The sequence below is a fragment of the Crocuta crocuta genome, unplaced genomic scaffold (genome assembly GCF_008692635.1).
Source record: "Crocuta crocuta isolate KB4526 unplaced genomic scaffold, BGI_CrCroc_1.0 scaffold276, whole genome shotgun sequence".
Lineage (NCBI taxonomy): Eukaryota > Metazoa > Chordata > Mammalia > Carnivora > Hyaenidae > Crocuta > Crocuta crocuta.
The window spans coordinates 1310317-1325422 of NW_027531270.1; the positions used below are offsets into that span (position 1 = coordinate 1310317).

General features: G+C 35.4%; 2 protein-coding genes across 11 annotated transcripts in view; one reads left to right on the forward strand and one right to left on the reverse strand.

The window, feature by feature from the left end:
• Positions 1 to 15106, reverse strand: part of SLCO1A2 (solute carrier organic anion transporter family member 1A2) — a 130463-nt gene that overhangs the window by 95747 nt on the left and 19610 nt on the right. The gene's annotated exons all lie outside the window — the stretch shown is intronic.
• Positions 1 to 15106, forward strand: part of IAPP (islet amyloid polypeptide) — a 53351-nt gene that overhangs the window by 33759 nt on the left and 4486 nt on the right. For 2 of the 4 annotated variants that reach the window (XM_077771176.1, XM_077771178.1), the window contains 2 exons: positions 10039 to 10238; positions 14343 to 14437. In XM_077771176.1, the coding sequence (XP_077627302.1) occupies positions 14358 to 14437 (80 nt within the window). In that variant the 5' untranslated portion in view covers positions 10039 to 10238; positions 14343 to 14357. The remainder of the gene's footprint in view (positions 1 to 10038; positions 10239 to 14342; positions 14438 to 15106) is intronic. The other 2 variants (XM_077771179.1, XM_077771177.1) reach the window with 1 other exon arrangement.

The following is a 15106-nucleotide window of genomic DNA, read 5'->3' on the forward strand; positions in this document are numbered from 1 at the left end:
GAGCTCAATCTCATGACCGTGAGTTCATGACCTCAGCCAAAATCAGATTCAGAAGCTCAACCAACTGAGCCACCCAAGTGCCCCTCTGTGCTACATTTTAAAAGATGGCAGGAAAGAATGACTATATGTGGTGTGAAAACAATGGCAATTCTAGATTGCTTTCCAGAAAAGTGCTTCTGTGATTTTTACAAAGAGTTGAAAGTATGTATGCTGGAAAAATTATCCACTTTGTTATTTTGTAGCTTTTTACATAAAAAAATAATCTTATTTAGGTGGTCAGTGTGGAGTGGAATCAAAAAACATTCTTTTATACAAAGTGGCTTGGATTATAAACAATTTTTTTCACAGACTTCAAGGTGTACATACAGCATTATCAACAATAGTCAGACTATGGAGAGGGCCCAGATGTCCACTGACTGTTGAATGGAAAGAGAAAATGTGGATATAAAAATGGAATGCTACTCAGCCATCAAAAAGAATGAAATCTTGCCATTTGCAACAATGTGGATGGAACTAAAATGTATTATGCTAAGTGAAATAAATCAGTCAAAGACAAATATCATATGCTTTCACTCATGTGGAATTTAAGAAACAAAACAGATGAACATATGGGAAGGAGTGGGGAGAAAAAGAGGAGAATGGGAAGCAAAACACAAGAGAGTCAATGATAGAGAATAGACTGAAGGTTGATGGAGGTAAGTGGGTGGGAAATCAGCTAGATGGGGGATGGGTATTAAGGAGGGCACTTGTAATAAGCACTGGGTGTTATATGTAAGTGACGAATCACTGAATTCTACTCCTGAAACCAATATTACTGTAACTAAAATTTAAATTTTAAAAAAAAGGAAGAGAAAATAAGTAATGCCTTCTGATCATTCCCCAGCTATTTTTTCTTAACCCACTGGGCTTAATAAATAAGACCATGATCTATCAAAAAATAAAAAATATATAAAAACAAATAACAAAAAAACATTTTTTCCTCTGAAAATATTCAGAACAGTATTTTCACACTGTTTGTGGCAATTCATTAACAAAATAGGTTTTTAAAATTAATTTATCTTCTTAATTCTGGTATAGTTAACATAGAGTATTATATTGGTTTCAAGTATACAATACAGTGATTCAACAATTCTATATATTACTTAGTGCTCATCATGATAATTGTACTCTTTAATCCTCATCACATATTTCACCAATTCCCACCACCACCACCACCACCACTTCCCCTCTGGTAGCCATCTATTTGTTCTCTATAGTTAAGAGTCTTTCTGTTCATTGCTTCCTGTCTTTGTTCATTTGTTTGTTCCTTAAATTCCACATATGAGTGAGATCATATGGTATTTGTCTTTCTCTGACTGACTTATTTCACTTAGCATTATACCCTCTAGATCCATCCATGTTGTTGCAAATGGCAAGATTTTAATCTATTTTTTAAGCAGGAGTAATATTCCATTGTGTATATATACTACAACTTCTTTATCCACTCCTCTATCAATAGACACGTGAGTTGCTTCCATGTTTTGGCTACGCAAATAATGCTGCAATAAACATAGGAGTGTATACATCTTTTTGAATTAGTGTTTTCATATTCTTTAAGTAAATACCCAGCAATGGAATTTCTGGATGATATGGCAACTCCATTTTTAATTTTTTGAGGAATCTGTTTTCCATAGGTTTTCCATACTGTTTTCCATAGGCTGCACCAATTTACATTCCTACCAACAAGGCATGAGGGTCCCTTTTTCTACACATCCTCACCAGCACCTGTTATTTCTTGTGTCTTTTATTTTAGCCATTCTGACAAGTATAAGGTGATATCTCATTATGGCTTTGTTTTGCATTTCCATGATTATGAGTGATGTTGAGCATCTTTTCATGTGTCTGTTTGCCATTTGGATATCTTTTTTGGCGAAATGTTTCTTCATGCCTTCTGCCAATTATTTAATTGAATTATTTGGTGATATTTTTGGTATCGATTTACATAAGTTCTTTATATATTTTGAAATCTAATCTAATATTTTGGAATCTAACCCCTTACCAGATATACCATTTGCAAATATATTTCCCATTCAGTAGGTTGGATTTTAATTCTGTTCATTGTTTCCTTTGCCATACAGAAGCTTTTTATTTTGATGTAGTCCCAAAAGTTTATTTTTTCTTTTGTTTCCCTTGCCTCAGGAGCTATATCTAGAAAATTTTTGCTATGGCCAATGTCAAAGAAATTACTGCTTGTACAAATCTTCTAGAATTTGTTTGGTTTCAGGTCTCACACTTCTGTCTTTAACTCATTTTAAGTTTATTTTTGTGTATGGTGTATGAAAGTGGTCCAATTTCATTCTTTAGCATGTAGCTGTCCAGTTTTCACAGCACCATTTGTAAGAGACTTTTTCCCTATTATATTTTCTTGTCTTGTTTATCAAAGATTAATTACCCATATAATTATGGATTTATTTCTGGTCTTTCTATTCTGTTCTTTTGATCCATGTGTCTATTTTTGTCCGGTACCAAGCTGTTTGTACTACTACAGCTTTGTAGCAGATCTTGAAATCTGAATTTTATCCCTCTAGTTTTGTTTTGTTTTTCAAGATTGCTTTGGTTATTTGGGGCCGTCTGTGGTTCCATACAAGTTTTAGGAGTATTTGTTCTAGTTCTGTGAAAAGTGCCATTGGTATTTTGATAGGGATTACATTAAATTTGTAGATTGTTGGGGCACCTGGGTGGCTCATTCATTTAAACGTCCGACTTTGGCTCAGGTCATGATCTCATGGTTTATGAGGGGTTTGAGCCCCACACTGGGCTCTGTGCTGACAGCTAGCTCAGATCCTGGAACCGGTTTCAGATTCTGTGTCTCCCTCACTCTTTGAACCTTCCCTGCTCATGCTGTCTCTCCTTCTCTCTCAGAAATAAATAAAACATTAAAAAATTTTTAATAAATAAATTTGTAGATTGTTTTATGTGGTATGAACATTTTAACAATATTTGTTTTCTCAATCCATGAGCATGGAATATCATTCCATTTCTCTGTCATCTTCAATTTCTTTCATCAATGTTTTATAGTTTTCAGAGTACAGGTCTTACACCTCTTTGGCTAAGTTTATTCTTAGGTATTTTATTCTTTGTGGTGAAGTTATAAATGGGATTGTTTTCTTACCTTCTTTTTCTGCTCCTTCATTATTAGTGTATAGAAATGCAATAGATTTCTGTATGTTAATTTTGTATCCTGTGAATTTATAAAATCACTTAACATTCCTATAATTTTTGGTGGAGTCTTTAGGATTTTCTATGTGTAATATCATGTCATTTGCAAATACGGAGAGTTTTATTTCTTCCTCACTTATTTGTATGACTTTAATTTGCTTCTGTTGTGTGATTTCTGTAGCTAGGGCTTGTAGTACTATGCTGAATAAAAGTGGTGAGAGTGGACACTTTGTCTTGTTCCTGATATTAAGAGAAAACCTCTCAGTTTTTCACTACTGAGTATGATGTTAGCTGCAGATTATTCATATATGGCCTTTATTATGTTGAGGTATGTTCCCTCTAAACCTACTGTGTTGAGTGTTTGTGTCATGAATGGATGTTGTACTTTGTCACATGCTTTTTCTGCATCTACTGAAATGATCATATGGTTTTTATCCTTTCTCTGGTTGATGTGATGTATCGTGTTGATTGATTTGTGAATACTGAGCCACCCTTGCATTCCAGGAATAAATCCTACTTGATCATGGTGAATTTTTTAAATGTATTCTTAGATTCAATTTGCTAGTATTTTGTAGAGGATTTTTGCATCTATGTTCATTGGAAATATTGGCCTATAGTTCTCTTTTTGGTGGTGTCTTTATCTGGTTTTGGTGTCAGGTAATGCTGGCCTTATAGAAGAAATTTGGAAGTTTTCCTTTCTCTTCTATTTTCTTGGAACAGTTTGAGAAGAATAGATATTAACTCTTCTTTAAATAGTTGATAGAATTCACCTGTGAAGCTTTCTGGTCCTGAACATTTGTTTGTTGAAAGCTTTTTTTTATTACTGATTGAATTTCATTGTTGATTATTGGTCTGTTCAAGTTTTTTATTTCTTCTTCTTGCCCGTTTTGGTAATTTATCTGTTTCTAGGAATTTATCTATTTCTTTTAGGTTGTCCAATTTGTTGGCATATAATTTTTCACAATATTCTCTTACAATATTTTGTATTTCTGTGATGTTGGTTCTGTGATTTCTCCTCTTTTATTTGTGATTTCACTTATTTGAATCCTTTTTTTTTTTTTTTTTCATGAGTCTGGCTAGAGGCTTATCAATCTTGTTGATCTTTTCAAAGAACCAGCTCCTGGCGTCATTGATCTGTTCTATTGCTTTTTGTATTTTGGGCTTTCTTCATTTCTACATCATTTATTCCTGCTCTGATCTTTATTATTTCCTTCCTTCTGACAGTTTAGTGTTCTGTTTGTTCCTCTATTTCTAGTTCCGTTAGGCGTAGGCTTAAGTTGTTTATTTGAGCTTTTTCTTGCTTCTTGATGTAGGGCTGTATTGCTATAAACTTCCCTCTTAGAATAGCTTTTGCTGCATCTCAAAAATATTTGGCTACATATAGTGTTTGATTTCCTCTTTAATGTTTATTTTTGAGAGAGAAAAAAAGAGAGACAGAGTGTGAGTTCTGAAAGGGCAGAGACAGAGGGAGACACAGAATCTGAAGCAGGCTCCAGGCTCTGAGCTGTCAGCACAGAGCCTGACACAGGGGCTTGAACTCACAAACCCTGAGATCATGACCTGAGCCAAAGTCACACGCTTAACCAACTGAGCCACCCAGCTGCCTCTGATTTCCTTTTTAAATCCTTGACTGGTCCATTCATTGTTTATTAACATGTTATTTATCTTTAATGTATTTGTGTTCTTTCTAGATTTTTTTCTTGTGGTTGATTTCTAGTTTCATAGTTTTGTGTTCAGAAAAGAGGCATGATGTGATTTCAGTCTTTTCAAATTTGTTAACATTTGTTTTGTGGCCTAACATGTGACTTATTCTAGAGAATGGTCCATGTTCACTTGAAAAGAAAGACAATCCACAGATTTAGGATGGAATGTTCTGTATATATCTGTTAGATCCTTCTGGTGCAATGTATCATTCAAAGCCACTGTTTACTTGTTGATTTTCTGTTTGAATGATCTATTCATCGATGTAAGTGGGATGTTAAAGTCTCTTATATTATTGTATTACTATCAATTGCTTACTTTATGTTTGTTAATAGCTGCTTCATATATTTGGGTGTTCTTATATTGTGTGCATAAATATTTATAATTGTTATAACTTCTTGGGTTATTCCCTTTATGAATAAGTAGCATCCTTCTTTGTCTATACTTACCATCTTTGTTTTTTTTTTTTTTTAATAGTTTATTGTCAAATTAGTTTCCACATAATTACCATCTTTGTTTTAAAGTCTGTTTTGTCCAATATAGGTATCACTTCCCTAGCTCCTAGCTTTTTCTTTGCTTCTGTTAGCATAAATGTTTTAGTATCCCTTCGCTTTTCATCTGCATGTGTCTTTAGGTCTGAAATGAATCTCTTGAAGTCGCTAGATGTCTTGTTTTTTAGTCCACTCTATCACCCCAGTCTTTTGATCAGAGATTTTGATCCATTTACAGTCAAGTTAATTATTGATAGCTGTGTACTTATTGCTCTTTTGTGACTTGTTTTATGGTCGTGTTTGTAGTTTTTCTTCCCATCTTCTCTTGCTCTCTTCTCTTGTGCGGTCATTTTTTAGTGATATACTTAGGTTTCTTCTCTTTATTTTTTGCATATCCATTACTGATTTTTGACTCTTGGTTACCATAGGTTGATATATAACATTTTATTCATTTAACAGTCTATATTATATTGATTGTCACTTAAGTTTGAACACACTCTAAAAGCAATATATTTTTACTTTTCTCTCTGCCATGTATTAGACATATAGTGTCATACTTTACATATTTTTATTTTGTGAATCCTTTGACTTAATTTTGTAGCTATATTTAATTTTGCTCCTTTTGTGCTTCCAACTTTTCTTATTCCTGCTTATAGTCTTTCCACTTGAAGAATCCACTTTAACATTTCTTTTAAGTCTGCTTTAGTAGTGATGAATCCCTTTAACTTTCTTTGGGAAATTCTTTTTAGTTCTCCTTCTATTCTGAATGACAGCCTTGATCGGTAGAATATTCTTGGCTGCAGGTTTTTTTCCTCTCAGTACTTTGAATATATCATGCTACTCCCTTCTGGCCTGCAAAAATTTCTGCTGAAAAATTAGCTAAGAGGCATATGGAGTGTTCCTTATACATAACCTTTTTCTTTTCTCTTGCTGTTTCAAAAATTCTTTCTTTATCACTACTTTTTGCTATTTTAATTACTACAAGTCTTAGTGTAGACATCCTTGACTTGATTTCTTTGGGTGCCTTTTGGATCTGGATTTCTGTTTTCTTCCCTAGATTCCAGTTATTATGTCTTCAAATAAAATTCTGCCCCTTCTTCTCTCTCTTCTTCTGGGATCCCCAAAATGCAAATGTTATTATTTTTGATAGTGTCACTGAGTTCCTTTGATCTATTCTTATTTTTTATACTTTTTTCTTTCCTTTTTCAGCATGATTGCTTTCCATTATTCTGTCCTCCAGGTCTCTGATCCACTCTTCTGCTTTCTCTAGGCTACTATTTATTCCTTTTAGTGTATTTTTTATTTCAGTTATTGAATTCTTTATCTCTGATTGGTTCTTTAAATTTTCTCTTTGTCAAAGATGTCACTGAGGTCCTTCACTCTTTTCTCAGATGCAGTGAATATCTTTATGTGCATGACTTTAAAATCTCTGTGAGGCATATTACTTATTTGTTTTTATGTTATCTCTCTTCCTGTGATTTTGTCCCTTCTTTTCATTTGGAACATATTCCTCTGTCTCTTCATTCTATATCTCCATGTCTGTTTCTATGTGTTAGGTAAGTCTGCAATGTCTCCTATTCTTGAAAGTAGTAGTCTCATGAAGAAGAGGTCCGTTAGTGCCCTATGTAGTGAATGTCCCCTGCTCACCAGAACCTGCCACATCATATAAGTGTTGTGTGCACCCTACTGTTGTGGCTGAGTACATTTGCCTTCAGTCCAGTCATCTATAATAGTTCTCTTTTTCCTGTAGTGCCCAGGGTCTGGCCTCTGTTACTAATGGGCTAGTCTTGGGCCACTTTGGGCATGAGTTAGGAAAGACCAGGCCTTGACAGATGTGTGGTCCCACCAAAGTCAGGGCACTCACCCTGTGCTGTCTCCCTAAGAGGCTTGTTGGTAGGAGCGCCTGAGGTCAGACCAGATATGTATCTCCAGCCCATTGCTCAGATTGCAGTCAAACTGATGTGTGTGGTTATCTTCCCCTCTTCCCAGAGTAGGTGTCACTGTGGTGGTGTTGGCTCCTGTCAGGGCTGCTTGCACACTGCCACATTTACGGCACAAATTTGAGTAGACTCCTGCTGAGGGCAGAACTGGAGAGAGTGGGTCCACAGAAGAGTGTGGGGACAGGGCATGAAGTGTTAGCAAACTGTGTATAAGTCTGCCAGGAGAGGAGAGCTGGCACTGCTTTGGAGAGCTGCAGAGGCTGAGTTGGAGGGAGCGAGTCTGGAGAAGAGCATGGAGGTGGGGCATGTTGTTAGCCAGCTACGTGGAGAGTGTTCATGCTGTGCTATTTCCCACAGGTGTCCAAGTGTCTAGGCTTGGCAGTGGAGGAGGAAAATAGTGCCTGCCAGCTCCTTTGTTCTTGGAGAAGTCTCCCAAAGATCCCTGCCCTTCCTGCGCCTACTCTGAGATTAGTAAATAAATCTCCTTCCTATATACCCCAGGTATTTTTCAAACTGCTGCTTCTATGCTGTATCTGAGCAGGATTGTTATGCTGTCTCTTTAAGGAGTTTCCTATCACCTATCAGCTCTCCCAGAACTGATTTCTAAAGTTCCAAGCGTTAAACTCTACTGACTGTAAAAGCTCATGACATTAATCCCCTCTGGTTTTCAAAGCCATATGTTATGGGGATTTGTCTTCCCTGAACAGGTTTCCCTTGCTTAAGGTGCCCATTGTGGGGTCTGTTCTTTTCCCTTCTCTGTGCTTGCAGAGTTCCTCCCTCCTGTGGACAATCCCAAAGTCAATTTAGTTCCTGACCGAGTTTCTGCTTTTCCTACCATTTTTTGATGTGGCTTCTTCTTTATGTTTAGCTGTGGAGAGTATGTTCTACCAGTCTTCTGGTCTTTTTCTGGGTTATTTACACTGATGTGGGTATTATGTTGGTGTATCTGTGGGATGAGGTGAGTTTGGGATCCTCCTACTTTGCCATGTTGGAAGTCCCCAAGATAGTTTTATAACGATGTAGCAACAACAAAAAATGTTTAGTGAAAAATCAGCTATAAACTGTTACTATTTTTATGTTTTCTATTTTATACGCACATATTGTGTACAGTTCAGGCATGGCATATAGACAATTTTGCATCATATTTTATCTCTTTAGAAAATAATATTTTCTTTATCTATTCATCTGTCAACAGACACGTTGTTTTCAGATATAGCTCCAGGATGATGTTTTTGTTTTATTTGGATATATTCACAGAAGTGGGATTGCTGGACCATATGCTAGCTCCATTTTTTAATTTCTTAAGGAACAGCAATACTGTTTTCCATTGTGGCTGAACTAACTTACATTTTACCAACATTGTTCAAGAGTTCCTACATGAGAGAATTTGAACATCAAAGAGGGGGGATCAAAATACATATATGTTAAAATATATGGGTTCACAATGAGAACCACTCGCATCCATAAAGCCTTTTTGGTCATATTTAGAGAACATTAGAGAACCATCTCATTACTGTATGCAGAAAACTCATGAATGAGGGGAAAGAATGAAATATATATCTTACTTTTCCTTTAAAACTGTACCTCAGGGTAGTGAAATACTTAATGAAGAATGCTATTCTTTATTGGAGAATTTCAGCTAATAAATGTAGAGGGAATAACAGAATTAAACTATCACTGGCAGCCTGTAATAAAACAATGGTTCTAGGCAATTATCACCAATGATTGCTAATATCAGAGTGAAGGCTAATGGAGAACTTAGAATGGACAATGTGACTTACAAAATCTGACCTCACTGATCAATCTTAACACCATAAAAGAGATTCAACCAGATGTTGTAATTCAGCAGGAATAAACAGTATCACATGTGAAGCATTCTTACCTGAATGGGATCAAGCTTCTAGACCAAACAACTAGTATAGAGAAGATACAGATGATAAAGGAACATATTAAATGATAACACATGATTGCCATCAGAAAAATCTGGGTTCTGGGTAATTCTATATAATAAATGACCTCATTTCTTTAATAAATCAATGGTAAGAAAAAGAAAAGAAGGAAAGTTATATATTAAAAAAGTGATGGGAAACAAAAAATCAAAGGTAATATTATTTAGATTCTGATTCTAACAGACCAATTAAAAATATTTTATAGACAGCTGAAAAATGTGAACACTGATTAGATTATTTGATTATATTAAGGAATTACTGTACATTTTCTTTTTAGCTATAACAACAATTTTATAGTTATGTTGTATAAACTCTCCTTATCTTTTATGAATATAACCCCAAAACATGTTACATGTAGAATTGTATACTGTCTAGGATTTGTTTTTAGCAATCCAGTATGGAGTGGGAGGAAAGTAGGTAGAAATATAGAAAAAATACAACAGATTGTGAGTTGATAATTATCAAAATTTTATATGCATTTGAAAGTTTCTGTAACAAAAGAATTTTAATGTAAATACAAAAAATATCCATCTAATATTGGTATAATCAAAATGCTTTATTAAAATATTTTAGGAACAGGATAAAGAAGAAAAGTAAGTGTGTTGTTAAATGCTAACTCTTGGGGTGCCTGCCTGACTCAGTTGGTAGAGCATGAGACTCTTGATCTCGAGGTTGTGAGTTCAAGCCCCATGTTGGGTATAGAGATTACTTAAAAATAAATAAATAAATAAAAATAAATGCTAACTCTTTATCTTCCAGGCTAGGATATGTGCTGTCAGCACAGAGCCTGACAAAGGGCTCGATCTCATGAACCACAAGATTATGACCTGAGCCCAAACCAAGAGTCAGACCCTTAACCAACTGAGCCACCCAGGTGCCCTAAGAAGAGATTATTTTTAAATATGGAGAAAACAGAAAAACAGCTAAAATTGATTACCTATGGAAAGCAAAGTTCAGAGGTAGGCTGAATTTTTTTTCTATTATACTTGTGATAGTATTTGATTTTTAAAAATTGTAAACACACACAAAATTGATAAAAATAGAAATTATTTTCTAAGAGATTTATAAAATACCTTTTCCTTTTATAAGTTTGAGGAGAAACCCATTAAATTGTATAATTAATTATATCCTAACCTGGCTCTCATTTTTTTTTTTAATGTTTTATTTATTTCTAGGAGAGAGAGAGAGAGAGAGAGACAGAGACGGCGTGAGCAGGGGAGGGTCAGAGAGAGAGGGAGTCACAGACTGAAACAGGCTCCAGGCTCCGAGCTGGCAGTCAGCACAGAGCCCGACGCGGGGCTCGAACCCACGAACCGCGAGATCATGACCTAAGCGAAAGTCGGACGCTTAACCGACTAAGCCACCCAGGCGCCCCATCCTGGCTCTCATTTTTAAGCTCTGTTCCCATTCACTTGTTCTCCGTACTTAATCCATTGCCAAATTATGTAATGATCCCAAACTTGATTTGAACTCATTTACTTTTCTACTGCTCTGCCATCACCCTATGTGCAGCATCACTGTCTCACATCTAGACACGTGCCATAGTCTTCCAACAGATTTCCTGCTTTTACTCTTGCTCCCCTCTGATCCAGTCCACCCATAGTATTCAGCCTGATATTTTCTTTCTTATTTCTTATTTCTTATTTTTTTAAATTTCAGTGTAGTTGACGTACAATGTTACATTTGTTTCAGGTGTACAACATCAGAAATGATGTTTTAAAGATGCAAACATGAACATGGCATACTCCTGCTAAGACCTCTTCTGAGCTTCTAGAGTAAATCCAAGTTTTCTAGCACAGCCTCTGAGCCCTGCACCCTCAGTCTCCTGCTTATGTCTCCAGCATCATCTCCAGCACCACGTTCTCCTTCAGTCACCTGAATTTGCACATGCTGTTTCTCAGGTCTTAAACAGCATTACTCTTTCCTTGGTCATCTCTGATGGTTTAGGATTCAACTTAAATATCATCACTTATCTTTTTCTTTCTCTCACCACCAAATTAGTTTTCTCTACAGCACTTCACACTTGTAATTGCATATTTACTTGTTCACTTATTTTGATTTTGTTTCCTGCACTGGCTCTAAGCTCCCATGACAGCAGGGACTTGGCTTTGTTCACTGTTGTATCTCTAGTCCCTAGAACACCCCCATCATAGAATATGGAATGTGCAATAGACCAGATTTTCTCAAACTTTAGTGTGCATTCAGTCACCCAGGAAAGATCTTTTAAAGTTAAAAAAATTTTTTTTCAATATTTATTTTTTAGAGACAGAACATGGGCGGGAGTTGGGGCAGAGAGAGAGAGACACACACACAGAATCTGAAGCAGGCTCCAGGCTCTGAGCTGTCAGCACAGAGACCAATGCACGGCTTAAATTCATGAACCATAAGATCATGACCTGAGCCAAATTTGGACTCTTAACAGATTGAGCCATCCAGGCACCCTAGGAAAATCTTTCCTTAAATGCACATTTTGATTCAGTAGCTCTGGGGTGGGGCCTGAAATTCTAACAAGCTTCCAGATAGGGCCAAAACTGCCAGGGCATTATTTACACTTTGACTAGCAAAGCTAAAGTGGGTAAAAAGATGAGTGACAGGAATGTTTGTCACTGTCATGTAGGAAGACGGTTATTATCTGGTAATGGAGTTGCCTCACAAAGACAATCTACCACCTGCACTTTCAATGGTGTAGGAAGCATGAAAGGCCTAAAGCCCTTTGAGACTGGCATAGATGTTGACCTTACCAAACATTATACAAAATGGCCTAAGGCCGTGTTTGACTATAACTGAATCATTTGAAGTGTTATAATAAGAAACAACATTTACAGGAAGCAATTAGCAATTCAGTATATGAGAACAGAGATCCTTTATAACAACAACAAAAAATAATATCATGGAACAAGGAGATGAGAATTTGAATTTCACTTTGCCCCTGAGTAGCTGTGTAACTTTAGGCAGCCACTTAGATTCTCAAAATCACAGTATCATCATCTAATGATGACAAGTTAGAGGTGTGAAGATAAAGTAAGGAATCGCATATCAATTAAATAACTGTGCCTGCATTAAGGTAGCCCTTAAAGAAAATCAGGTTCTCCTGTTCCTTTCTTAGGTAGAATATTTTCCTCATAACATTAATTTCCTAGAGGGAGAGAGAGTATCAATTTTTGAATGTTATATTTGGCACCTTCAACATCTCAGAGGGAAAAATAAAATAAAATAAATATGTAGCTAATAGCAAGTATTTTGTTTTAAATAAACACTATACCATAAATCAGAAAAACCAAGCTTTGGCTCAATATTTCAACATGAACTCGATTATAATGCTGGACAAGTTATTAAACATCTCTACGCTTCTGTTGTCATTCCTAAATCATTGTATATACTTTCTCAAATACATCAATTATCTTCTTACAGGAAATTATCATTCTTCCAAATCATTTGACTTTTTAAAATATTTTTTATTTATTTATTTATTTTGAGAGAGAGAGAGAGAGAGAGAGAGAGAGACGATGAGTGGGGGAGGGGCAGAGAGAGCAGGCTCTGCACTGTCAGTATGGACTGCCCCCCCAAGCAGGGCTCGAACCCATGAATCATGAGATCTATTCCTGAGCCAAAATCAAGAGTTGGACGCTCAAATCATTTGATTTTATGTTTGCTTTCTTTTTGGAATATCAGTAAATTTTACAGAACTATTAAGATTACAGAATCATTGAGTAATTAGAATAAGGATTGGGGAAAGACGGTTTTTTTCTTTTTTCTGAAATTTTTGCTAACTGCCCTCAAACTATATTGCTAAAATTTAAAGAAGTATATGAATCCAGTGAACTTAATTTTTTTACTTGGAGAACTTCCATCTTGTTTTAGATTGCATAGATATGAATGTTTTCACTAGCAGTTGGAATTTGTTTTACTTGCTACACCCGCTATTGTCATAATTTAGAACATTAACTTAAATGTAACTTAGAAACACAAGAAAAGAACAATTTGGAGGAAATGAAAAATAGCAATTTAAATCTATTCTTTCAAAGTAATCGTGATGTTTCTATGTAATAATAGAAAAAGCCAGCCAAAAAGTTCTTAATCACACAGATATGTGTCTCTATTTAAATGCTGACAAATGAATTTGGGGATTGAAAATTATTGTTTTGCTACCTTTAATCTTCCATCCCCATTTCATTATAAGTAACTTTTGATTTCTCTCTCTATCAAGTGTCCTTTTTTTCCACCCTGTCCTAATCGTAAACAATTAGTAGATTAAAATTTACTACTGAATGTTCATGGAATTAAACCATTGGGATCATTGGGCTTTAGCTTACTCATTAGATTTCTCAATGTCCCTGGCTTCACCCTTTGCATATAAACACATTTGTTATTCTTAATCACTTCTAACTATCAATCCTTTACTAGAACATACTACTTAATCTTTGAAAATCCACTCTTGTATTTCACAAAAATGGAAAATTCAAACTTCTGCTGTGTGTGACACACCATTAACTGCACAAAGACACTCTGTATCTGCTACATTAATATTTACTGATGTGTTAATGTAATGATGACCCATCTGCTTCTGCTGTCTATGAGGCACTTTCTACAGGGATGGAAATTAATGACAGTCTCTCTGAGCTGCCTGAAGTCAGAGCTGAGAAAGGTGTGAAGGGTATATAAGAGCTGTATTACTCACTGGCAAGTGTGGGGGCAAATAGTCCAGTGGATGCAAGCTTGGGATTGTTCATGAAGCTTTCTTGCCATTAGAGGCGTTGTCTGATATTGCTGACACTGAAATACTAAAAGGTAAAGCGCTTCTTGCTTATGGGAAAATATTTGTTTAGGGAAGAGCAGATTTGGGATTAAATATATGGCTTATTTCAAAGAAAGGCTACAGAGATGTGCTATAATAGAAACTTTCCAGATTGCTTAGAGGAGGAAATTGGGAACGTTAAAATTTTGAAAATATTTGAAAAATATTTAAACAGTACCAAGGGGCTCTATCAATAAAATTGCTGTATTTGGAGATTATGTTTAAAAAGAGTTTTTTCTTGATTTCAAAGCTGAATTATTCTTTTCAGAAAATTTGAGAAGCAATGTGCCTCCTGAAGCTTCCAGCAGTTGTCATTGTGCTCATTGTGCTCTTAAGCCATCTGAAAGCTACCCCCATTGAAAGGTTAGTAACTTAAAATTCTGTTTCCTTTGTGAAATGTGGGGAAATTAGAATTAAAAACTGCTATATAACTAACAGCCCTTATGCCATTAGATTTCTGATGAAATCGTGCTTAAGAACAGTACATTAAGCCGTTTATCTGTTCCTTGAATTCTGTGTTCTTTAAAGAATAATGCCAGTGGTTGATGAGTCTATTTGACAGAACTTCTGACAGAATGGAATGGATAGTTCCATTTGTCAAGAAATATGCTGTTGGAACCTAGAGTGGCAAAACTAGAACATGAAGCAAGAAAAGCCAAAGGGTACTAATTTCCACTATATTAACCTGATTCTCAAACAAACTATAGAAACTTAATTAAAGCATATATTTTATAACAGGTGGAATTTTATTGTCTATTTACATAGATTTCTTTTTCTCCTTGGAGGGCTCTGGCAGTATCCAGAACTTTTACATCTCTTTCTGGAAGTAGAAATACATAGAAATAATCAGGGGGCAAATTAAAAATTTTAGGAAGTAGTTAAAAAGCCATTTGCTTGTAGGGTTGTTTTTTTTTTAATATTGTTAACTGTTCTGTTAATGAAATAAAATTATAAAAAACATATTCTTCATAAGATGACTTCTGAGCTGCTCTAAACGTGAATTAATACTTCTTAAAAGTGAATTCAATAGGT